Genomic DNA, 25,667 nt, shown 5'->3' on the forward strand with positions numbered 1-25,667 from the left:
AAGGACGCTATTCTCTTGCGATGCGGAAAAGCAGATCCGTGACACCAGCCGGCAGACGCCCCACCCACCAAAGAGAGTGAGAACCGGCCTCTGTTTGAAAAGAGGGCGCCGGAGAAAACACCAACTTCGCGCTCCGCTTGTAGCCTTTACGCGGCGCGCACGACTGCAATATTTGTCTGAGCAGTTCATAGCCGTGTCAGCTTTCCGCAGGATGTGTTTTTTCAACAAGCCAAACGTCTGCTTCACGACCCCGTTAACTATACTGCAAAGACATTTTTTATCAAACTTTGGGGAAAAATATTCTGACAGTGGTGCTAGTCTGCATTTTTAGCAAACTTTCAAAAAAGATATCTTCAAAGCGGTGCCAAACTGCCAAGCTGACACGACTTGACAACTCCTTAGCCCTGGAAGTTATTCATCATCTTCGTCTTCAGCCTATCCTACGTCCACTGCAGGACCACCCCAAACGACCATGCCCTGTGCTTTCATTTTATGCCTGCAAATTCCTTTATTTCATCACTCCCGTCCTCAGTGGCATTTCCCATCTTTTGGCAACCACTTAGTCATTCTGAGTGACCATCTGTCCTTCTTTTCAATGGAAGCAAGAATGTTGGTCCTCCAGCCGACTCTGCTCTCTTTCTCTCTCTCAATGTTACACATGTCATTTTTAATTCCACCATGCACTGCATTCTCGATTTTCTTGTCATTCTCCAAGTTTCTGCACTGCATGTCAATACAGGTAAAATGCAATGGTTGTATACTTTGCATCTTTAGGGACAGCAGTAAATTGCTGGTCATGGCAAAGCTTGTAGTACACTCAATAGGACACGGATGAAAAAAGTGAAGACAGCACGATGCTGGTCATGACTTGGGGATGTCTGCCATTATTCTTTGATTAGTTTGCTTTGCATGAAAAGGATCCCCTGTTAGTAATTAACCTAAATGTACAAATTCTAGGGTCCAGTTGCTAATCATAAAGACTCGCCGGACCATTAAACATTATCGTTTTTTACCTGCATATTAATCTTCATACCCTAACATCTACCTGGTTCAAGTCTTCAATCATTTCTTGTAATTTAGCAAGTGCAGCTTTAGACCTGAAGACATTTCATTTGCAACTGCCAGGAAATACAGGGCTACTGAACAAATGTGCATGCACAGCAGCAAAGCGATGAAAATGACTCCTCAAAGGCAGATGAGCCTGCATAATCCCACACTCACTCTAAATACGAGTGAGCTATCTTCAAGTCGCAAGGTGATTGGCAGTCCTGCTGCAGTCATCCGGGGCTCTTCTTAGGTTGTATGCCTCAATAACGTTAGAGAAAGAGCTCAACTTTTGATGACCATGAAGATGCTGCACAAAAGGTGTAGCATATGCTGCGCCACAAGTCTGCCGCAGAAGCTCGCATTACATTACCAGTCTTTTCTTTTTTTTCTTTTTCGTGAACAGACACCCTTAGTGATAACATTGATTCAAGCAAATACAGTAATGCCAGTTCATTTGCTTGGATTTTTTGATGAGCACACAGTCACTGCATTTGCGATGCCTTTTAACTACTCCTGCAATTGTCAATAGCCCAGTGACTCCTACACCACCATTTGTGCACAATGCAAAAGAATGAAAATCAAAGATATTTCAAAATGTAGGTCCTTGTCGTGTCAAACCTGTTTTCAAAAATAAAAAGTAACTTGTGTTTACTTCACTGTGCATATCCCGCAGAGGTTTTTGTTGTTGTTGTTGCTGTTCGCAGTAAGAGAAAGCTATCTATAAGGATAAAGTTAAAATCTAGGGATGACTAGCCACTGACTCTGGTAAGGCATGCATCTGTCACCTGGCAACTCTCGAGTGACGTCTGCGCTTCTTGCTGTGCCTTGCGTGCCTCGTCTCGTTCCTGGTTCAAGTGTGCCAGCGTTGCAGAGTGGCTGCTAGCAAGCTGCACAACAAAGTAACACCATGAATTAGCTGACCTTGCTTAAGGCCACACAACCTCCCAAACCATCCCTTTGATGCATAACAAGTGCATGACATTCAAGAAGCGGTGATCAATACACGGCTGATACATCAGCAGCAATGGCGTAGAGAAACAATTACAGGGGAATGCTGCTCTTTGCAAACTTTTTTTAAGCATGGAATGCTTTGAGCTCCCATCGTGGTCAGCGCCCTTCAAGTGACTTTGAGCTAAATGTCAGCGCTGTTATGCGGCCACTTAAAAAGAGACATCAAGGAACTCAGACAAGATCATTCGGGGCATCGTTGCGAGAACAAAATAAGACATCCGGCTAATCAGACCAAAAGTTCAAAGAAGTGCGGGGTTTGGCAGTCAACCCTTCGTACAGGACCGCATTGCATACCCTATCTACGGTCCACACAAGTTAGACAATATACTGCTTCAGAGTTCTTACTGTTTGTTCACACTATTACTGAAGCTACTTACAATTACCAATAGACACGTTTCAAAGGCAGATAGGGCAACATACACTTGCTCTTTTAAACGCTTCAGTATTTCTAATATAGAAAAATTCGGTATTTCTAATGTGCACTACAATCAACATCCGATTTTTCACAATCCGTAGGTACCGCGAAATCATACGAACAATCGGGCAGAAAAAAAACAAACTCGTGCTTTTTTATTCTGCTCAAGCAGTTAAATCACCACAGCCACGTCCAAAACAGCTTCAATGCCTCCCAGTACGCTTAGCAGGCATTTTGGTGCGTGCCCAGGCTGTTGTGAATTCGCAATGCCCACGAACTATAGGTGGCGCGCCGTGCTTTTTAAGATGGCGCCAGGAGGAGGGTCAACCCGTTTGTTAGCATAGGAACAGATAGGATGTGCGGACGTACTGCCAGTGCCACTTTCACCGGATGAAGTCATGAGCTGCGCTGAAGTAGATATGAGACTAAAATACTTTCCTAAACCATGGAAAGTGCTAAGTACTCGCCACTTAATTATTTTCTGCAGTGTTAAAGGTAATATTTCAGCTCCGTTACAGTGCATAACGATGCTTCGCGAAATCCTGTGCGTGCTACATAAAACTGCATGAACTAGAATTGACGTATGAGCTGAACGGCACTCCGAGGTAGTACGTACCGAGCTTGCCTGACGGATTTGTCGCAGTAGTAGGCCGCCAGCGAGTAGCGCCATCGCTGCTGCGCGTGGTGATGGTTTGCAAACATAATACGCCGTCGTCATTACTTGCGCAGTCGGGAATGCGGAGTTACGTCTTCAACGGAACACAAGCATTCAACGTCCCATTCAGTAGCGCTTGTGTCACAGCCATGCTGAGACTCTAGCCGTGTGCAATTCACTTCACTCGCATGTTGCAGGTTCGATCAGCACGATTGAAACATGAATATCGAAAAGAATGCACACATATGCTTTTCACAACGTCGAAGAAGTTAGCCGAGAGGCGTGGATTGTGGCCGTGACTGCACGTTCCATTGCTCTAACCATTTCGCTTCGCTGGTCGAGCTCGAGCGTGTTGACGGCATGCGGCGCTCCATAATATTGTCACGACTAAAAGCCGGTGCTGAGCACAAGTCGAATGGAAGTACTTTGAATTCATAAAGACCATCAGGTGTCACGAATGCTGTTTTTTCCCGGTCCCTTTCGTCGACTTCTATCTGCCAATATCCGCTATGTAAATCCATCGACTAAAAATAATGTGCATGCCGTAGTCGATCGAGTGAATCGTCAATACGTGGTGGCGGGTAAACATCTTTCTTTGTGACCCGATTGAGCTTTCGGTAATCCACGCAGAATCGTGAGGTGCCGTCTTTTTTTTCACTAATACTACCGGCGATGCCCAAGGGCTCTTCGACGGTTGAATAACATCACCTTGAAGCATCTGTCGCATCTGACTTTCAATGGCTTCTCGTTTCCAGTTCAGGACTGTCGAAGAGAAACAGTCCTGGAACTGGTTAATTAGCTCGAGGAGGCTTTGCTTCTGCGCAGGCAGCAAATTTGGGCCCACATCAACGGATAGAGGTCCGGGCGGCGGGTTCGTTGAATCATCTTGCTGAACAGTCAAGCAGTCTGTCACCTCAGCGAGCTCTTCCAGGTACGCGACTGCCATACCTCTCGTAAGATGTCCGCGCTCGGAGCTGAAGTTCGTGACAAGGGCTTGCGTGTGTCCGCAGTTTATGTTCACGACGCCTCTTGCAATAGACAATCCATGACTGAAAAGCAGCATCGGAATTTGCTCGGCAATGTTGGTAGAGTTGCTTGGCATGTCCCAAGTCACAGCCACAAGTGCACTTGACCGCGGTGGGATGATGACGTAATCGTCGAAGACACGCAGAGGTTTATGTCGTTGATCTGTACAGGGCGAATTCGAAATCTGACCAGGGGCCATCCAAAACGTAACCAATCTGTCAGGAATGTTTATAACGGCGCCGTATTCACGCAGGAAATCCATTCCCAAGATAAGATCTTTGCAGCATTCCGGTAAAATGACAAAAGTAGCGACAAAATCCGAACTGCCGATATTAATTCGAGCAGTACATTTGCCTGTTGGCATCACCAATTGACCCCCCGCAGTTCTAATGTTGGGGACCATCCATAAAGTTTTTACTTTCTTTAGACAGTCGGCGAGTTTCCGGCTAATAATAGAGAAGTCGGCACCAGTATCTACCAGCGCTGTTACTGGGCGTCCGTCTATGCGGATGTCTAAGTTGGCGCTTATGATTTATTTTGCTGTCGGCAACGTCGTATCATCCGTCATATCATCCGTCGTATCGTCCGTCGTATCGTCCGTTGCATTGTGTCGTACTGACGACGTTGGGGCAGTGGCGTAGCCAGGAATTTTGTTCGGGGGGGGGGGGGGGGCTCACGTTGCAGCGCGACCTCCTCATTGAATTTTTAGAACGACTAAGTATATGAATAACATTTATTTACTTATTTATTTATTTGTTTGTTTGTTTGCTTTTGTTTGTTTGTGTTTGTTTGTTGTTTGTTTGTTTGTTTGTTTGTTTGTTTGTTTATTATATCCTCAAAAAGGTCCCATATGGGACTTTACATGAGGGGTGGGTGTCAAAATGGCGGTATCGATGAAGGTGTATGTTAGGATGTGGTTGAGTCTGCTTCCTGGATGGCATTTTTGAAGCGCGCAAAATCGCGGATGACTGCTGCTTCGTTCGGAAGGTCATTCCAGTCTCGGGTGGTGCGCAAAAAGAAGGGCTGCTGAAATGAGGTGGCGTGGGCACATGGCGGAATCACAGCATTTGGATGACTTGTGCGATGACCTTGATGGACCGGCTGGATGAGGTGATTGTCACGGGGGGTTGAATAAAAGAATCTGTGAAAAAGGCAGAGACGTGCAATACGACGACGAAGAGCGAGGGTAGAAAGATTTAACTGGGATTTGAGGGCGGAGACGCTCGAGTAGCGGGAATAATCTGAAACAATGAATCTGGTTGCTCGGTTCTGTACTGACTCAAGTATTTCAATATGATTAGTTTGGTGGGGGTCAAAGACAGCAGCTGCATACTCAAGTTTTGGTCTGACAATGGTGTTATAAGCGAGTAGTTTAACGGAAGGTGGTGCCATGGAAATGTCACGGCGTATGTACCCGAGAGCGCGGTTATCAGAGTGAATTATGTGATTTATATGGTCGCCCCAAGATAGGTTACTCGAAAGATGGACACGCAGGTATTTAATCGAGTCAGTAGCAGCTATATGACAGTTGTTGATTGTGTAAGTAGCCGGCGTGTGGTTTCGGCGACGATGGAAAAAAATTAGTAATGTTTTTTTCGCATTAAGGGACATCAACCAGGTGGTACACCACTGCTGAATGCGTGAGAGGTCATGCTGTAAAGAGGAGACATCGGTGGGGTTATTTATAGGGCGGTAGAGGACACAATCATCAGCAAAAAGACGGATGTTAGATTCAACGGAAAGCGGAATATCGTTAATGTATATTAGGAATAAAAGAGGCCCTAGGACGATACCCTGGGGCACGCTGGACAAGACATGCGAGAGGTCGGAGGAGTGATCATTAACATGCACGAATTGTTTACGGTTTGTTAGGAATGCTTTAATCCAGTTAAAAACATGCCGATGAAGGTTTAGACGCGAGGTTTTTTGAAGGAGACGGGAGTGGGGTACCTTATCGAAGGCTTTTTCAAAATCTAAGAACAGTGTGTCAATTGAGATGTTACGGTCCACATGAAGGTGAATGTCGTGCAGGAATAATGTTAGTTGGGTCTCGCATGAGTGATCTTTACGAAAGCCATGTTGGTTTGGGTGAAAGAAGTTTACGGATGATAAAAATGTAGCAACATGAGAAAAGATGACGTGTTCCATGATCTTTGAACAAACACTAGTGAGCGAGATTGGTCGGTAGTAACCTGCAAATGAGCGGTCACCTTTCTTGAAGACCGGAAAGACCTTCCCAACTCTCCAGTCTAATGGGACTTCACCTGTGTCGGGTGACTGCTGAAAAATGATTGACAATATGGAACTGCATACATGTTTAGTATTTTTCAGAATTTTGGCGTTTATGCCATCTATACCGCATGACGAAGAGCTCTTTAATTGGTTAATAACTTTTACAATTCCCTCTGAATTGAATACAATCTTTGGCATTGGCGGAAAAGCAAAATGCGGAAAATCAGGAAGTTCGTTGTTAGGTTCGTTAGTAAAGACGGAACAAAATGCAGAGTTGACGGATGGAACGTCGCAGTCGGCAACGGGGGATCCAGAAGTGTCACAAAGAGAGACTGTGGTTTTGTCGTCCGGTTTCATAATTTTCCAAAAGCGGCGTGGGTATGTACATGTATTACCATGTACATACATTGTCACTGGTATTACCATTAATATGTATTACCAGTGACAATTTGTATTAGATGCTGATAATCACTTCTTGAATGCTGCCCTCTGTTAAGAACGAGTAAGAAATGTGTTTTTTCGTAAAAATATTATGTTGGCATGCCCGCAAAATCTTTCCAGGAATAACTGTCTTCAATCTTTTCAATATTTGTGTTTGTGTGTGTGTGTAACAGGTACGGCAAATATCACGTAAACTTCGGAACTGCATCAGCTTTGAACTGAAGAGGTGCCTGATAACAAAAAAATGAAGTCCACGAAATAACCAGGATTTTAATGCAGATTGTTTACGCAAAATGTTCATCTTTTTGCACAAATGATGCGGCCAGGGAAAAGCAAGAATGGGAAAGTACACCTTGTGGAGATAGGCTTGCGAGACGCTTACCCTACGAGGCGACCGGCAAGGGACGCGGCGTTCTCCACTGCCGCAGCGAACAAAGACGCTACAGCCGGGTTCGTCGATTCTCCGGCACGGCGCAGAAAAGGCACTCGAGGCAGGAGGTCAACAAACAACACGGGTTTATTAACCCAAGATGCAAAACAGTACGACAGTCACGGGCTTGCAGGCCGTAAAGGGAACTCCGCAAGACCGATCGAGTACGCTTGCCAGCGGTGCTACGACTATCACACAAAGGGCAGCAGTCGAGCACACGAACGAGAAGCCGCCTGCTAGAGCAGCGCGTCAACCTCTCGTGCTAGCCTGAGAGCATCTGACGCGGGCAAGCCCGCGCCAGACAGAAGCGAGCTGAACGGGGAAGGGGGTTGTCACTGGCGGCCAATGAGGACAGGCGTTGCGTTGTGACATAGGCCCGCACAGCGCGCCAGCGTAGCGTGCCCGGACATGCCAGCGCGGGACGGAGCCGACGCTTGGCTCGCCCAGACAAAGAGGCGCCCTGGCCGCCATCTTGGCGATTACCGGTGCCTAAGTGCGCCCGGGCTACGCGGCCGGCAGCTGGGGAACGAGGCGCCAGGTAGGAGGACGCTCTCGATCCCCACAACCTCGAATACGGGAAAAATATAAGTCACCGGAAACAGTGCGCAGTATGCTTACGCAAAACTTCACAAATGTACATTTAAATATGCAATCAATAAACGGAACTAAGCAATGATCACTATACATAATGGCCAACTGATATGTCCTTTGGGCCAAGCTGCTGTCTCGGACGCACCATGTAAACAGAACTATAAAGGAAGAGCGCAGAAATAACTGAAAGAAACTACTTCAAAACTGTTTTAAAAGTGCGAACCACTATTGTACACTCAATTTAGAGGAAGGTTGCCACTTCTAGTTCAAAAAGCAATGAAGAACAAAAACGACAAATGAAAGTAACAAACAATGCTGTTAGTACGGCTTCCCAATAGTTGAATTTGTTTGGTAACGCCGCGTATGCCAACCTCTCAGTGAACAAGGTGAAGCTATCGATTGGCTGGTAATGTCCACCTGATGCCCGTATTCTTATGTTTATATTAGGTCACAGTGTTAACTGCTAAAAGGTACAAAATCCTCACGGCTTTAAAAGGTGGTGAACAATAATATTGCGTCAGAATTACGGGCTCATTGACCTGAACTCTGGAACAGTAGTGTCTTTTCCTTTCATTTGCGCTGATTTTTGTCCTGCTCGGTATCAAAGGACAACGTTGACCCGGCGAGGAAGCTTAGCGAAGCGGTCAATGACTTCCGACACGCTGATGTCGACATTTCTGTGGGCGTACAGAAGTGCCTGGCCAACCATGCGTTCCTCAGACATCGTGGAGCGTAAGTAGTTCTTAAGGGGAGACATGGTTTTTAGAGATAACATAGGTTATTTCTTGGCCAAATTAGATGAAACTGCACTGCTTTGTTCAGTTTCTTTAGCTTTATTTAACTATTCAGTTATATTTTACACAGGTCAATTATTTCCTGAGATAATTAGTAATCTCATTCTATTGTTTGCTGAAACAATAAAAAATTATCTATGCAACATAACATCATTATAAACCCATATATAGATACTAGAAAGCCTAAGGAGAGCAACGCTGCAAGCTGATTGGAAATTGAACAACTACTTCTCAATTTACAGCACTAATGAGTTCATGGTCTACACCTAGCCAAAAACAAGAAAATTTTAAATTAATATAAAAAAAATTGAAATTGCAGATTGAAAATCTGCTTGCAGCATTGCTTTGTATGCACATTTAGCTAGGTTGTGCAAAAAGAATTGTAGCTCTAGCTGTCCTAGGTCGACTTTTACAGAAGAAGCAAACAAGGGAAGTGGCCAAAATCCATGTTCTGAGAAAATGAGCAAAAAAGGTTAAAACTTTATTTAGCATTACAGAATGAAAAATATCAAAGGCACACATACTTTTAGTGATTAATATGCACCAGGCATATAATCAGACTGATTGTTAGCAGGAGCATGCCTTTTTTTCAAGTTCTGCTGCAAGTTTCAAGTTTTGCTTCAACGAGGCCGCTTATCAGTTCAATGACGGTATCGACGCCAATATGCGACGAGTGTCCGCGCGTCATCCACGATCCGTCGTATGACACGGCGATGTTTCCCGGGTTGTCCACGTTGAGTTCCGCGCAGATGTCGCGAACCGAACTCGCGCACTCACTCATGAGTTTCGAGGCAGCAAGAGTAGCGGCAGGTGTTAGCTTCTTCTTCACGTACGCCTGCCACGTTTTCGTATGGAGACCGCGACGCGATATGTTCATCATTGCAAATATGTCGTTAAAAGCAGTCTGCCTGTTGTCAATAGCCTGCATTGCGCAGGTGGCGAGCACGTTCACTGTGAATGGATTTATTTTCTGCTGTCCGTCGACGCGCGGCGAACTCCACTTTGACGACCCGTCACCGCAGTTCACACACACTAGCTCAAGCTTGACGGCAAGGCCGTATTCCCGCTCGCCTCTCCTGATCTCGGTGTCTCCGTTGCAAATCTTGCACTTTAAATGCAATGTTATCAAAGCATTTACCGCCTCCAAGTCCAGGATGGTGAAGGTCGTTTTATCAGATGGGGGACCCGCGGCGTCCGCGCGTTTAGCGATAAGGCTGCGCTTCCGTTCCGTCGCCGCAACAGATGAAATCTCTTGCAGCTTCTCTTCTGCCTTCTTCTTCTTGTCTTCTATATATTGGGGCTGCAGAATTTGTGTGTCGTGACGCACACGGCCGCTTTCCGCTACGTTGTCGGCAACTGACGGGCTCGTAGGACTAGCGTCCGTTAGGCCTACCGCGCTGGCGTCGACGGCCGCTGCGAGTTCGTCATCCTCGTTGTTCTGGGTCGTTGCGGGGCGCTTCCTGAAGTTCTCTACTAGCGATCGCCTCACCCGCTTTCCGAATTTGTGTTTCGTGCGGAACTTCTTGATGACAGGACCGATTGCTGTAGGCAGTCGACAACACCACGACAAAATGGCGCACGCTCACGCGCGTCTCGGCGGTGAAGCAGACGCCGGAAACGCCGCTTGGCGAATCGGATGCCTAGATTTTGTCACGTGCCCCAAGCAGCCAATAGAATCGCGCGCTTGTACTTCTCGATGACGCGTTTTTGCTAGAAACCAATGAGCAAGGCGAGCCAGCGGTGGCGGGAAATTGAAGATGAAGAACGGCTCTTCCAAACGAGATCAAGATGGCCACGATAGCCCGTGTGTACCGGCAACGGTTCGGCGCGGAAAGAGCGCGATTTTAGCGTCAATTTGCGCTCAGACAAACCTCATATTGGTGTTACAGATTGATTTTACGGCGGAAATAATGAAAATAGAAGCTACAAACTTAGCAGATTTGTGCAAAAATAGATATAGATTCCGAAAATGTCAGCTTCAAAAAGTCGATTTTTTCGCGATTTTCGGCCTTCTAAGACCCGTGTCCCCCCTTAAGTAACCTCATACTTGAAAACGTTCCCTCTGCGCTGGCAGTGGTCACTGGAAGGGTGACTAGAATCCGGAGTAGCTTGTACACATTCGCACAGAACCTGCTGTCGCAATGAGAGAGGGCATCGGTTCCTGTACCGGGGCTCTGGTTTGCTGCTTTGTTCGCCCACTTTGTCCACCATAGTCGCAGTTCTCCAAAACCAGCCCTCGTTTCGACGTCATGCGCAAAAACGGTCAGGAGATTTTCTGCTCCTTTCTCCCGATCATCTTGCATTGGTGGTATTGCGGATGATACAATTAATGAAAAGTCCTTTAGAAGTGTCCTGTGCTTTTCGAACCGTTGGTTTAACTGGGCTAGCACGTGGTTCATGAACGGAATGAACAGGGTTCTGCGAAAATATTCTTCCGCACTTTCGAATGCATTGCTCCCAAGGTTTTGCTTCCGGACACCGGCTCGACGGCTGGTGATCTCCACATTCAGTTTTTCTGCCAATGCCTGCATTTGTGCAAATATTTTTGAGAAAGAAACATTCGTGTTCTTGCGGTCACTTTCAATTGTCTGCTGTATCACTTCTATGTCGTCAATGGCAGCGCTTCATGTCGATACTCCTCGTCTGCAGCTTCTTTGACAGTGGGAAAGTCAGTGCTAACACGTGTTCCGTCACATGCAGGCTTACAAGGAACGCTGGTGAAAAGAGTGCCAACATTAGACTGTTTGCCTGCACTGGACTTTTGCCATTTCCGTTAAACTTAATCTCCTCTAGTGCTGCGATCAACGGCTCAAAGAGGCTCACAAATGAAAGCACTGCATCGTGCTTCTCGGCCCAGCGCGTTTCGCATAGTCCCAAAAGGCGCTGCCTTGTAGGCTCAGGACAGCTCAAACTTATCACTTTTCGCAAAACGTGTGAGCGGCTAGAAGATTTACGGAAAAAGGCTGACGTCGCCTTCAGAGTCCCAAAACAGTTTCGAATGTCTGTGATGGAGCATGCTGCACACACAACTAGATAAAGGGAGTGACACGCAAAGTGAATACATAAAGTGCGGCTGGATATTTCTCACGGACAGCAGCTTGAACACCATTCGTTTTGTCGGCCATCGAACTTGCACCACCGTAGCCTTGACCACGGAGATGCTGCATGTTAATTCCCATTTCTATAAGGAGCCTTATGATGGTGTCGGCCAGGGCCCGGCCATTTGGTCGTGAATTGGTGAGACGACCCCCCCTTGATACCGACCGCCAAAGAGGGGAGGCTACTAAATCCTTCTGCTCGATCCCTCGAAAAATCGCCACTATATAGCACCGCTACGCTCGCTCACCCCCTCTTGGCTATGCATCTCAACATCTACTCGAAAAGGATTCGTGCTGGGGCCGGGAAGGAAGAGAGGCAACGAGCTTCCCTTGGTTTACAAACATGTTATTTAATATTACTCATAAATGACATAGGCACATGCTCTCCGCACACGATACACGCTACACAAAATCACAACAAAAGAATACAACACTCGCGACAACATGTAGAAAACAGGAGGAGGATATCAATAACAATAAAACTACACGATTAGCACGAGAAGGCGAAGATAATACTTAGTCCCACTGCGCAACGTCCCAACTCGCTGCTTCCCGCTTCGCAAAATTCGTGAATATAGAAAGGGGTGTAGCTCATCTCACGAGTGAGTCCATGATGTCGCAGGCCTAGGGGCTCGTTGTTTGGGTCAGTTGGGGTCGAAGCTCGTGAGTTGTCTTCCGGGTCACTGTCCCACTCGTCCAGCTACTCGCAACTCTCGATCTCTTCCATCCTCATCGTCTCCATCATCCCCTTCATCGCCTCCCTCAGTCGTCATCTCGTCGTCTCTACTCTCTATCTCATTCCATCCTCTGCCTCGGTCCTCATCTCATCGTCTCTCATCTCGATCTCATCTCCTCGCATTCCATTTCTCGCCCTGATCCTGGTCTCGCGGCCGCTTTTCGTAGACCCTGACTCCGCCCCTCCGTGACACCCAACCAATTGTCACCATTTGTGCAAAATATTTCCTTGTCGGCCAGCTTGCATCAGCCCGTCGACCGCCCCCCATAGCTCACAGCCACGTAAAACCCTCTCCTGAGGCAAAACAGAGCAAAAATGCACAAGTGCAAAACTTGGAGAGGGCAATCGGCAAACTTTCCATAGATAAGGGGGCGCCCAGGAATCTCAAAGGCCAAACAAAGCGCGCCGCCTCCTATGTCCAACGCGCAGTGTTCTGAGCACCGCGCGGAAATGCCTCCGGCTGTTCCCATCGCTCCCGTTTCTGCTGCGCCAGACGACCACATGTCAAGGTCGTGTTTCAACGCTTGTAACAGGCGTCTTCGGTATGGTTCCCCGTAGTTGCTGCTTCTTCTCCCCGAGTGTCGCAGGCGGTCATTCATGGAAGCGCGGTAATGAGCCCTGGGAGCCATGGAGGGAAGGCTGGCCCGGCCCGGCGGGGCCGGCACAGGGCTATCGCGAAGTCGCATGAATGAAATCAATAGGCACTCCGCCTTTCCCACCCCATAAAACTGAGGGGCGCGCATGCCGTCTCGCCGCCGCAGTGACCGCTGCCCGAGGACGCTGCCACCGATCCTGGTACTTTGCGTGGTGGGCCCCGCGAGGACCATTGACAAAAGCTTTCAAGAACCCCGCTGCGGATTGCTGTCTTCGTCGTCTCCGGTGGGAAGGGGAAGGGTCTTCTTTTCTTCGAGGCGTCGGTTAAGAGAATGGGTGTAAGCACTTTACGAGGCCGGGGGTCCGGTCAGCCCAAGTCGGACGTCACATTGGCACAAAGCCTAAGAACACTTCTTCGATTCCGTTCGCATCCTTATTAAGGTACCTTGCACAAACAGTAAGCTGCTCGATACCCACAACATCCGTCGTTTCATCAGCAAGTGCGGAGAAGCAGCCTGCAGCGTTTACTTTTGCGACTAGGCTTTCCTTGATGATTGCAGCAGAGATTTCTATAATGTGGTTTTGTACATATAAACTAAAATATGAGGCCTTATTTGGGAAACTTTCCAAATGCTTTTTTTGATCTGTGTCGCCACAATCCGCGCGCATGCGAAGCAGCTCTTTGAAGTTGCCTGTATTTGTAGAGGAGGCTGTGCTTGAATCCATGGGACCACTGTCTCTATGTCCACGGAGAGCCACACCTTGCCACCCGCAAAAGAGAACTGTCTCAACAATAGGCTGTAACTTCCTTCGGATCTCTCTTATTTGAATTTGCCTGCCATGGTCCAGCTGATCAACAACACTGGGCACACATCCTGAGAAAATTTGAAGAAAACTATCGGCTACCAGATGAGCGTCAGTGTGATATTTAGTGACTTCATGTGCACCGAAGACTTCGAGGGCGTGCTTCCACTTTTGAAATGGCTTGGATACGAGGGCCTTAGTGCGCGCATGTTGGCCCTTGCCAATCTCACTTCTGCTAAAAAGGACACACACTCGGCAAAACGCACCCTCTTAAAGCGCTGAGAAGCTAAGCCATCGGTACCTGTCCAGCCAAGCCACGTAAACATTCGTTTCTGCTTAAAATCGTTCATAGACTTAAACATATAGCATGGCGGAGGAATCCAAGGAGAAGCTAGCAGTTGATGTTTTGTGTCATCATCCACTTTCGAGCCATCTGTGTAGAGCCCGATATGAAACTTGCTTCTGCTAACATTTTGAGGGTCATAAAAAGATAAATAATTAAATAAATGATAATCAGGCTGAAGCCCAATAAATCCCACCACCCGGGTGACGCCGCTGGTTGGTGGTGTATGAGAGCACGAAAAATTTCGGGGGGGGGGGGGGCTGAAGCCCCATAAGCCCCCCCCCCCCCTGGCTACGCCCCTGCGTTGGGGGTGTTGTAGCATCTCGACGGGCGGCAACCTTCCCCTCAAAGGTCGCTGCTGTTAGTTTCCCCGACAGGGGCTAGGCGATCTGCCCCGGACCGCATCGGCGTAACTGCGGTGGTGTGGTGAGTTTGGTGCAGGAGACGGAGAGCGGGATCGACGATACGGCGTATCGAGTGGTTGTGCTTGCGGGCATGCATTGCTGTCACGTCAGTTATTAAAACGAGTACGAGGGAAAGTCGGTGCGAAGGTCTCACATTTATGGTCACGATACGGGCAAATGCGGTAAACATGGCCAGCTTCTCCGCAATGGAAGCAAAGTGGACACCGGTCGACGGTGCGCCACAAGTCCGTCTTACGAACAAATGGTCGACTGGTGGGCATACTTGGCAACCAAGTTGCAGATGTAGGCGAAGGGTAGAGCGGCGATGCTTCCGTAGGCACATTAGGCTGTGGAGTCGGCGGCGGCGAATTGTACGCTGGGGTCAATGACTCGTTGTAAGGCCCAGTGGTGACGTTGTAGTAAGGCAGTGGTGACGAATTGTGTGTCACTGGAGTTGGACGACGGACAGCAGATGCGGAGTTTACAGACCGCTGGTGTGATGGGGATTCGGGCAACGACAATGCCTGGCGGATTTCTTGCCGCACAACTTCTGCGACAGAAGCCATTGCGGGTTCTTGCAGAGTCACAAGAAGGTTGCGGAACTCCTCACAAACGACCTCACAAATGAGCTCATGCAGAGAACACTCGCTGCCGGCAGTCAAAGCAGAGACGTTTATCGATGCGCTCTTTAGTCGGTTGTGGTAGCGACACCTTTGCTGGAGCGCTCGCTCTATGGTTGTAGCCTCCTTGATGAATTCCGCTACGGTTGTTGGCAGGTTGCGAAGGAGACCAGCAAAAAGCTGTTCTTTGACGCCTCTCATCAAATAGCGGAGTTTCTTAGCTTCAGGCATCTCGGGGTCAGCTCGGCGAAACAGGCGGGTCATACCCTCCGCAAACATGGCGACACTCTCATTCGGCTTTTGTATGCGCGACTCGATGAGTTGCTGAGCAGAATCGCGACGGTCGCTGTTTGCAAAGGTTCCGAGAAGTTGCTGCCGAAATGCATCCCAGGAAGACAATCTGGCTTCCCGGTTCTCGTACCACGTACGAGCGCTGTCTGCCAGGGCGAAGTAGACACGTGACAGCTTCTGCTCTACGTTCCAATGATTCGCCTTGGCGACTCACTCATACTGCTCGAGCCAATCCTCCACGTCCTCATAAGCTTCACCGTGGAAGGTCTCAGGAATCCGAGGCTGCTCAACAATCACCTGTGAAGCGCCGGCAGTTGCCATTTCTCCAGACGGAGTCCTTGGCTGGGGAAGTTCCAGGGGGATTGCCTCGGGACTTAGGCCTCGCAGTCGGCGACTGTAGCGGTGGACAGGGGTGTCCACTGCAGGAACGGTTTGCAGGACTGGACTGACAGTGCCGCTCCGGGGAGAAGTGTTGAGCATCAGGCATTGAAGTCCAGCACCTCCACCAGTGTCGCAACGCGGAAAGAACAGGACACAGGACCACGGTGCGACAAGGAAAACAAGGTCTGTATTGACAGTTCAAAAGAGCAGACACTTCAACGTAGTCTTTCTCAGAGAGAGACAGTGGTTGCTGCTCGTGCTCCTCACTTCGTTGTCTGTCAATCTGCCAGCTTCCTTCCGAACCTGCGAATGTAGAAGATGACAACGCAGCCTTTGTCGGAATTATAAACACGACTACAGAAGCACAGCTGCAGCGAGACGATCTTGAACTGGATCCCAGAATTCGTTTTTTGGAGGGTCACACTTCAGCTGTGCCGAAACTGTTTGCGAGAGGACTATCATCATTTTGCTTGCGCAACGACGTCCTGTATAAAGTGAACTTTACGCCGAACGGAAACGACTACTTACTCGTCGTTCCAGCATCTCTAAGGAGCGAAGTATTACAGGCATGCCACGATGAACCAACATCCGGTCACCTGGGTTACACACGTACGCTGTGCAGAGTGAGGCAGAAGTTCTACTGGCCAAGGCTGATGGCGACCGTTCAACAGTACGTTCGGACATGCCTTGATTGCCAACGCAGGAAAGTACCGCCCGTCAAACCAGCAGGCCTGCTCCAACCTATTGACGTCCCTGGTACTCCATTCGCTCAAGTCGGAATGGATCTCCTAGGCCCATTTCCAACCTCGTCGGCGGGTCGTAGATGGACTACCTTACTCGCTACGCCAAAACCAAGGCTCTGGAGAGGGGTACTGCAAGTGAAGCAGCTCGATTTTTTGTAGAGAATGTGATTCTGAGGCATGGCGCTCCATCAGTGGTAATAACTGACAGGGGAACTGCATTCACAGCTGAGTTATTAGAGACAGTTTTATGACTTAGTGGCACATCTCACCGGCGAACAACGGCGTATCATCCGCAAACGAATGGTCTGACGGAGTGCCTCAACAAGACACTTGCGGATATGCTTTGCATGTACGTCGATGTGGAGCATAAAAACTGGGATGAGATCCTGCCATATGTCACGTTCGCATATAACACGGCTCACCAAGAAACAACACGAACGACACCGTTCTGCCTTCTCCACAGTCGTGAAGTGACAACTATGCTAGATACTATGCTGCCACATGAGTGCAAAGGAGCCGAAATGGATGCTGATTACATCACCCAGCTTGCTGAAGAAGCCCGACAACTTGCACACATACGTATTCATCGCCAGCAGGACTACGATTTAAGGCGATATAATCTTCGTCACCGACCAATCTCATACACGCCGGGAGAGAAAGTTTGGGTCTGGACTCCAATGCGACGTCGTGGCCTATCAGAAAAGCTGTTAAGACGGTACTTCGGGCCGTATAAAGTTCTCCGACGTCTCACTGACGTCAACTATGAGGTTGTTCCCGATAGTGCCATGGCTCAAGGCGTCAAAGGCATGCACCAGAAGTCGTGCACGTGGTTCGGATGAAGCCCTATTTGTCCGAATGAAATCCTACGCTGCCAGTGAGTACAAACCCCTGTGGTTATGAAGCATCGGGACGATGCTTTCTTGGAAGGGAGGCTGATGTCACGACTAAAAGCCAGCAGATTGACAGAGGACAACGAAGTGAGGAGCACGAGCAGCAACCACTGTCTCTCTCTGAGAAAGACGACGTTGAAGCATCTGCTCTTTTGATCTGTCAATACAGACCTTGCTTTCCTTGTCGCACCGTGGTCATGTGTCCTGTTCTTTCTGCGTTTAGACAATATCCACAACACTTGTGATACATGCAATGCACAACAGGAACTACGCTTTTATTTTGATCTCGCTCAAGGATATTATAAATTGAATACAATCAAGGTGACTTATGGGCATGAAAGAACATTAACGCACGAGGGAACGTGAAGTCCAACTCGCTCCTCGTGAGTTAGCAGCTGATCGTTCACCGTCACTGTCACTCTCAGTGCTTACACAGTCTTCTACGTCCAGTGAAAAATCCTCATCGTCAAGATGGTTTCTTTCAACTTCACTGCTGAAAGCAATCTGAAGAATTTTCTCCGCCGAACGACTTCGGCCACTCCACGTCACCACGTTTACAATTAGAGACACGTCTGGGCGTGGAGAACACATTGCTCTCAGACCGGTCAACAAGCAAATCGCTTGCAGTGTGCTGCCACCTATCAACAAATGTACAAAAGCAAGCAGCGCAGCGCTGGCTATGAAACCAACACACTGGCGAAGGACGGCGTAGAAAGCATTCGCTCCACGAAAGGCGTCGAGCAGACGCGTCCTCGAATGATTGAAACGTCGCTCACACGATTCGTAACAGCACTTTGCTAACAAAGGATAGGGGCCCTATTTTAATGTATCGCTCAGTTACACAAGAGCACATCGTGAGCCCGCGCGACCTCCTGCGTACAGTGCTATGGGATTCATGCACTACAAGAAACAATGACCGATGCTATATGCAAGTAGAACAGGGTGAGCTTCAACAGAATATGTCAGACGATAACATTTAACTAACCTACGTGGCTACAGAAAGCCTCGCGAAGCTGATAGTATGTGTACACTGTGGGCTAGCATTGAAAACGCGAGTTGCCATGTATTTTCAGGAAAACTTCGAGTCTCGCAAGAACGAATCAGATTTCTCGTGTCACGGAGGGCTCGGTTTGTTCACTGATGCAGGGAACATGCAAAGTCATAGTGTTCCTTTCATGGCAACGCGTTCACACTGAGGCTAGCACAGTCAAACAAGGGAGCTACTGCGTAGTGCTGCCATTTTGTCGTCTATTAACCCTCCTCGAGAGGACGCTCCTGAATTCAGCTTGGCGACGCGACAGTCTATGGGCATTGCGAATACATTCGGTACCTGCTGCAAACACCGCCAACTAGGAGCCAACCGCCAACTGGAAATTTGCGTCTTGTGATGAGTGTCGCCAATACCAGCAGAGCCCGGAAAAAATTAAAAATTACGGCTTTCTTGCATGGAGCATTTGGAAACCATGACGCGAAGCACAAAGGCTGTGGCGGAAGAGTAGACGACTCCTCCGGCTTTCCCCGGTGCGTCTGGTCACGTAAATGATGTGCTACTAATATGAAAATCCCCGCAGACACGCATCCCTGAATCTCCACCGATACACAACATTTTGCTGCCATGTGAAGCCGGTTGTTCCTAGTTGTGCACAGCACGTCGCCAACTAAGCTGATGCCGTCACTGCCGGGGCACTTGCTGTACGAAACGCATGCATTCGTCATAAAAATGTTCATGCACACTCCATTCCTGACCGCACAAGGGCATGGCAATGGCGAGCTGCTTTTGTTCATGAAGGCAACGCATCTGTGTGGCGCACTTAGCAGTCTCGCACAAAGAGGCAGCATGAACGGCGGCGCAGCGCGGCGCGTCTGGGTTGTCGCCTATTAAAAGCATGCAGTACGCTGACAACTGCACTAGGCCACATGCACTACCAAGCAGATAGCTGAAGATGCTCATCATAAAGGGCTGTCACTGATCAAGTCGTAATGGCGCATTTGCCACGTGCTGCCATCACGCCTCCGTGCATTTCCGGTGTTGACCCATAAAGACGTCGCTGCACTGTGCCACGACAGCAGCCCCTTCGGATTTTCAGGCTGCTTCACTCAATGACACTTAAAGGGCCCCTCACCAGGCCACATAGCAGATTTTAGTTAGATGCTGGAAGTTGTTGTGTGCCAAATGAAGAGCATTATGCCACAAGAATTTTTCAAATCGATTCATTATGCGTTGAGCAAAACAAATTGTAGCGGTGCGAAACCATCATGCGAGGAGGCGAGCTTCAAACCCTTGCCACTCCTCGCCCCGTGTAGTCTTCGCAAACCAAATCCCTTCCCTGCCTTCTTCGGCAGCGGAGCCGGAGGGTCACATGACGCATACGCTTGAACACGTCACCGCATGCATGGTCACGTGCGCATGACGTGCCTAAGCCAGCGCCTGAGCACGCAAGCTGCACAGCCGCTACCTTTTTTTTATGTAGCGGCCATGGGCATTGTGTCGGCATTCTCTGTGGTGCACTGCCTGTTTTTGCGGGACGGTCATGAAAGTTGCAACGATTAAATGGGCACGAGACTAGCAGTATCATGAGCCAGTGCCGCATTAATGTTTACTTGGACGCGGTAGAATAAATGAGCATAATGAGTGCTCGAACGTGCCAGAAAATTACTTTCGTTTCCAGGGCTGGCATCTGCTCCATGCACCAACCGCGGGGACCTGAATGCATGTGAAACGGAGGCACATTAGCCCCGTATCTCACTGTAATTCACAAAGAAAAAAAATTATAGAAATGCACACATTCCCTTCATGTGTTTCGTTATTTCTTTCAAGTTTTATTCATCTATTCAAACAACAAATTACACAAACTACATATGTCGTGTCAAATAATTATTGCAGTGTCACGTGCTACTGTTGGCAACGTCAGAGCACAGTCGTCTATGTAGGGCACTGACGTCACAGCACTGCCGTCTGGGGCCATTCCATCATGTACGTCATTGTCACGAATTTCGGGTGACCCTGGCGACAGACTCAGTCTAGACTCGGGGTATAGCACAGCAAACTTTTATCAAAAAAAAAAAAGAAAGCTTGGCACTCTAAAATATACGAATGTATAAAATACAGTCGCTACCATCTTCAACCTCTCAACTCAGTACTTTACTAAATCGTCCTACCCCTAGCCTGCTCCAGTCTTATAACAACTAACACGTCGGACCAGCCTTACTTGTCATTTCTGATGACTTGGTGCAAAGCCAAAGTCCCGTCTGGTGTCTACGTTGTCCAGTCATTTAACTTGACATGGTCCACGCCGTAGCACAATGCGCCAACCGTCGTTGCTTGTTCACAAGCAGGCACTCCGTTCTCCTGACGGCTAGGCCCGCTAGGCCTAACGTCATTGTAGGCTCCTTCGCCAAGCATGGCGTTCCATCACAGACGTGGCCCTCCGGGGACTGCCTTCGGTGACTTGCTTCGGAAGGGGTCTTGCGCCGGGAACGTCCGTACTTGCGGAGCGCGGCCACTGCATCGCCGAGGTGCCTTGCTCAAACGTCGTCGATCTTGCCGGCCTCACCTCCGGACGCCCGCTTCACCGGCCGCAGACCCGAACGCCCGTCGCTGCCGTCGCCAGTGCGTCTGCTGGCGATGCGACTTTCCTCTGCCGAGCCCACGAAGACAATGCCAGCTCATTCCTCTTCGTCCTCCTTCATGGCTCGGTTCGCATGCCTCGAGCTCTGTCAAATATTCCGTGCACGCGCTCGTGCCGCTTCGAATGTTTTGAGAACTTCGTCGTCATCGTTTTTTCGCCGCCTGGCACTCACTCGTGACATACGCCACCATTTCGAAGAGTTTTTTCCCAAAAAACTGCTTTTCTATGTCGAACTTGGGGTGTAACTTATAAATTGCGTCTGCTTGCTTTCAACTGCACTGAGCACACACTGTTCACTGATGGCCGCCACGACTCACAAAACTCTGACCACTACACAGTTTCGGAAACGCTACACAAGACGTTACCAGCAGTCACAGTTCAGATTGTTCCAAATAACTAAAACACACTTGTGTAAGTTGACACCAAACTATAACTTTCCTTTATGCGAAACAAGTTTTACTTAATCACCACCTCGCTCTTTTCCAGTGCGTGTCCACGAATGAAACATTTCAAACTTCTAAGTCTTCTTCTAACATTGCGCCTCTTTCGCAACTTTATTTTGCGTCTTCGTACTGCGCGCCTTCGGGAACATCCACTGCAAACGCTGCCTTTATTTCTGCTCTTAACAATCATCAAACGCCTCATCCATACTACTCTTCTAGGGTGCGTCCGAACTACACTTTTTCGGCTGAGCATTGACACAACGCTTTTAGCACCCATGTATCTGTAACTAATTTTGGGGGCGGTTTTCTTTCTACTTTGCTTTAACTGAAAGACACCGTGAGTGTCAGAAAAGCCACTGAATGTCACCCTCTCCGGTATAAACCTCTCTGGTGCATGCCCCGTGCTTTTTTCTTCAAGATAAGTAACTTTGAGTGGTTGGGTACTGTCCAGTTCTGCCTGTTCTGCAACAACTGGCTCAAGCGCGATCGTTTCCTCCGGTCCCTGATTTACACTATTGACGTGCCATGCACTAACAATTTCAAAATTGCCACTACGTGACGTATCTAAGATCACCTTTTCCTCGCTAATTACTAGCCCGCTTTCCTTTACACAGCTCCCACGGTCGCTAGTAATCTGTCCAGCATGATCGCAGCTGTCAACATCAGGACATCTAAATTCCCGAGGTAAATCCCCCCTTGGCATTCCTACATCCGGTCTAACGTCCGTGGCTTTTGCCAACGTCATTTTGCGCTCGAGCTGTTGCTTCTTTTTAGCATGTGCTTCACGTGCTTCAGCGCGTTTTACCTCAAGTCTAGCTTCGAGCTCTTTTCGTGCAAGCTCCCTCTCTTTTCGAACACGCTCTTGCTCCATTCCAAGAAACTCCAACGCCTCTTCTTTTGAATAACCTCGTCTCGCTAAGCACAGAATCCTGACGAAGTCCATTGCCACAGCTCCGAAATCCGTAATGGGCAGGAAATTGAATCCTGGCAGGCTCGCCAATTGTCACGAATTCGGGTGGTTGCTGATGATGAACTGAGACAAGACTCGTCTAACACCAAAACACATTTACTAAACAAACACGCGGCACTCAACAATTATACAAATGTTCAAGGAATATAACCTGCAAATAAACTTAAAGTTGATCCAAACTTCAGTAATAATTAAACTGTCCTAACTATAGTCTCTCTACGCTCCACTTACACCTGCTTTTGCTTCGGGCCGACCTACTTGTTACAGATGACTTGATTCGTCGCCAAAGTCCAGTAGGTCGCCGCCGGTCATCACTAGTAGCCCACGATGCTCTCGCCAATCTCGAAGTCTAGTCCGACGAGTCCGTCGTCGTCGCCTGTACAAGCATGTCGTCCGCTGCCTTGAATGCTAGGCGCCTAACGTCGTCGTTGGGTCCTTCGCCTGGCATGGCGTTCCACCGCTGACGTGGCCCTCCGGGGACTGCCTTCGGTGGCTCGCTTCAGAAGGGGGCTTGAGCCGGGTACGCCCGTACTTGCAGGGTGCGGTAGCTGCGTCGCCAAGGTGCCTTGCTCGAACGTCGTCGATCTTGCCGGCCTCACCTCGGGACGCCCGCGTCACCGGTCGCAGACCCGAACGCCCGTCGCTGCCGTCGGCAGTGCATCTGCTGGCGATGCGACCTTCCTCTGACGAGCCCACGAAGACAATGCCAGCTCATTCATTCTAAAAAGACAGGGCGTGCAAACACGGACACAAGAAAGAAGTCAGGACACCACAAACGCCGACTAACAACTGAAGAGACGCACAACGGCTGAAAAGAAAGAAGGCACGAAAACTTATCTGCCATGCCCATGCAACAGGCGAACCTACTAATCCGGCACGCGTGGCGGTCTACGTGGAAGATAACTGTTAAGGCATTTGATTTCATCTTTATGCAAGTTAATCGACGGTTGGCTCACGCATGCGCTACCACTATTTTCGATATGCCATGCTTCAATCATCAGGCACATTTCTTCATTTCTATGACGGTACAACACTGCGCATTCATCGAATTCTGGTGTGCACTTACAATCTCGACAATGTAAAGATAGATTAGAAGGTGAGCCTCCTGTTAGCGATCTCTTATGTTCCAACAATCTCTGGTTAATGCATCGGCCCGTTTGTCCTACATAGAAGCGACCGCAGCTGAAAGGGACCTTATACACCACACTCGTACGGCAATCAGTGAATTTGTTGGTGTGTTTTACGAAACAAATATCGGTCCGCTTCTTGTCTTTTACTCGCTCATTCTTCCTCTGCACAGCGGCACAAATCTTACCTAGCTTATTGGCCGCCGTGAAAACAACATTAACGCCGTATCTACTTCCTACTTACTTTAGCCTGTGAGATACACAATGAATGTACGGTATACCTACGACACGTTTCTTCCTATCGCTTTCTGCAACCATGCTTGGACTTAACACAATAGACTTCTTTAAACGTTCAGCGACCCTGGCCACTGCATCACGAGGATACCCTACATCTAAAAGACGTTTAACCTGTGCGTAGACCCACAGTAGCAACAACGGCGCTGCGGCAAGGACTTGCTCGGATGGGCACATTCAAAGCCGTCACCAAGTTGCGGTTGGTCTCGTAATCCTCAGTACGAAAGTGCAGCGAGCACACACGCAGAGGTTTTGACTGTTTAGCACACTGGCGCAATGGCACGACACTAAGTCACTTCGAGCGTAAGGGTTCATTCCGCGGCACCCAGTGAAAAGACACACCGGTTTCTTTGCTGCAGCACTGGCGTTGTGCACCATTCGGGCATCCGGCAATATCACACGCATGCGGCATTTTGTCGACCTTTCTGTCAGAGCGACTTTCACGAGCGCGCAAAACACGCACGGCAGTACGCGATCCCGAAACTACCACTGAGACGGGCGAGGCACAGTTCGGCGAAACGGAACCTTTTAACCACGCGCGCCGTTCCCCATGGCAACGCCACGGAGGTTTTGTTTTCCATGAATCAAGCGGAAACGAACAAACAGCATTTTATTACGTCTTTTGATGCTCGTAAAGCTATCACTCATTTTGTGCTCACACGACTTGGTGAGGGCTGATTTCAGGCAAGACATGGCGATACCGTTTTTTACAACCTTCGAGTGCTTCGACGAAAAATTTAACAGCGGTTTCGAAGATCTAGGAGAATACTGCCAGCACACGTGGTTCTTCTGGAACGTTAAGGAAATGTCTAGAAATTGTATTCCATTATTCTGAGGCACCTCTTTAGTAAAGCTCAGCCCACATCCATTAATTTCAAATTTTTCGCTCACGGAAGTTACCACCTTTTCAAAGTTCTCACCACTACAAAAGATCAAGTAATCGTCCACATAACGAAAAACCTTAATAACCGAATTACCTAAGGCGCCTTCCAAAAGATTGTCAATCTTGCTAAGGTATAAATCACTAAGAACCGGAGCAACCTTAGAACCAATACATATCCCTGATTTCTGCACATAAACGCCTTCCTTCCAACCTACAAGCGTCGACTTTAAATACATGGAAAGGATTTCTAGAAATGCCCCGGTAGAAACACCACATTTATCGGTGAAAACCGTCTGGTGCGTTTGTTCGTTAATACATTCATTAACACAATTTACCAAGTCCTCATGCGGCAAAGAATAATACAGGTCTTCAATATCCATACTAAAAGCTTTACAACAGCCGGGGTTCTCCTCTGAGAGGAACTGAACTAGCGCCTGAGAATTACGCATGCGAAAAGGGTCGGAAAAACTCAAAGAGGTTAAGCAATTCTGCAAATAACTAGATACATCGACTTGCCAGGTGCCTTGCTCTGAAACGATTGCTCGAAATGGGATCTCGTTCTTATGTGTTTTGGCTGAAAAAAACAATTCTAAAGTAAGTGATTTAGCCTTCTTGACGTCGTAGGTATACCGTACATTCATTGCGTATCTCACAGGCTAAAGAAAGTAGGAAGTAGATACGGCGTTAATGTTGTTTTCACGGCTGCCAATAAGCTAGGTAAGATTTGTGCCGCTGTGCAGAGGAAGAATGAGCGAGTAAAAGACAAGAAGCGGAC

At 48.5% G+C, this 25,667-nt stretch overlaps 1 protein-coding gene across 3 annotated transcripts in view; it reads right to left on the reverse strand.

Annotated features, from left to right (window-relative positions):
• LOC119388282 (proteoglycan 4) overlaps nt 1-25,667 on the reverse strand; it is a 287,761-nt gene that overhangs the window by 214,366 nt on the left and 47,728 nt on the right. For all 3 annotated transcript variants that reach the window (XM_037655967.2, XM_037655963.2, XM_037655964.2), the window contains exon 5: nt 1,833-1,934. In XM_037655967.2, coding sequence (XP_037511895.1) covers nt 1,833-1,934 — 102 coding nt within the window. The remainder of the gene's footprint in view (nt 1-1,832; nt 1,935-25,667) is intronic.

The sequence above is a fragment of the Rhipicephalus sanguineus genome, chromosome 3 (assembly GCF_013339695.2).
Source record: "Rhipicephalus sanguineus isolate Rsan-2018 chromosome 3, BIME_Rsan_1.4, whole genome shotgun sequence".
NCBI lineage: Eukaryota > Metazoa > Arthropoda > Arachnida > Ixodida > Ixodidae > Rhipicephalus > Rhipicephalus sanguineus.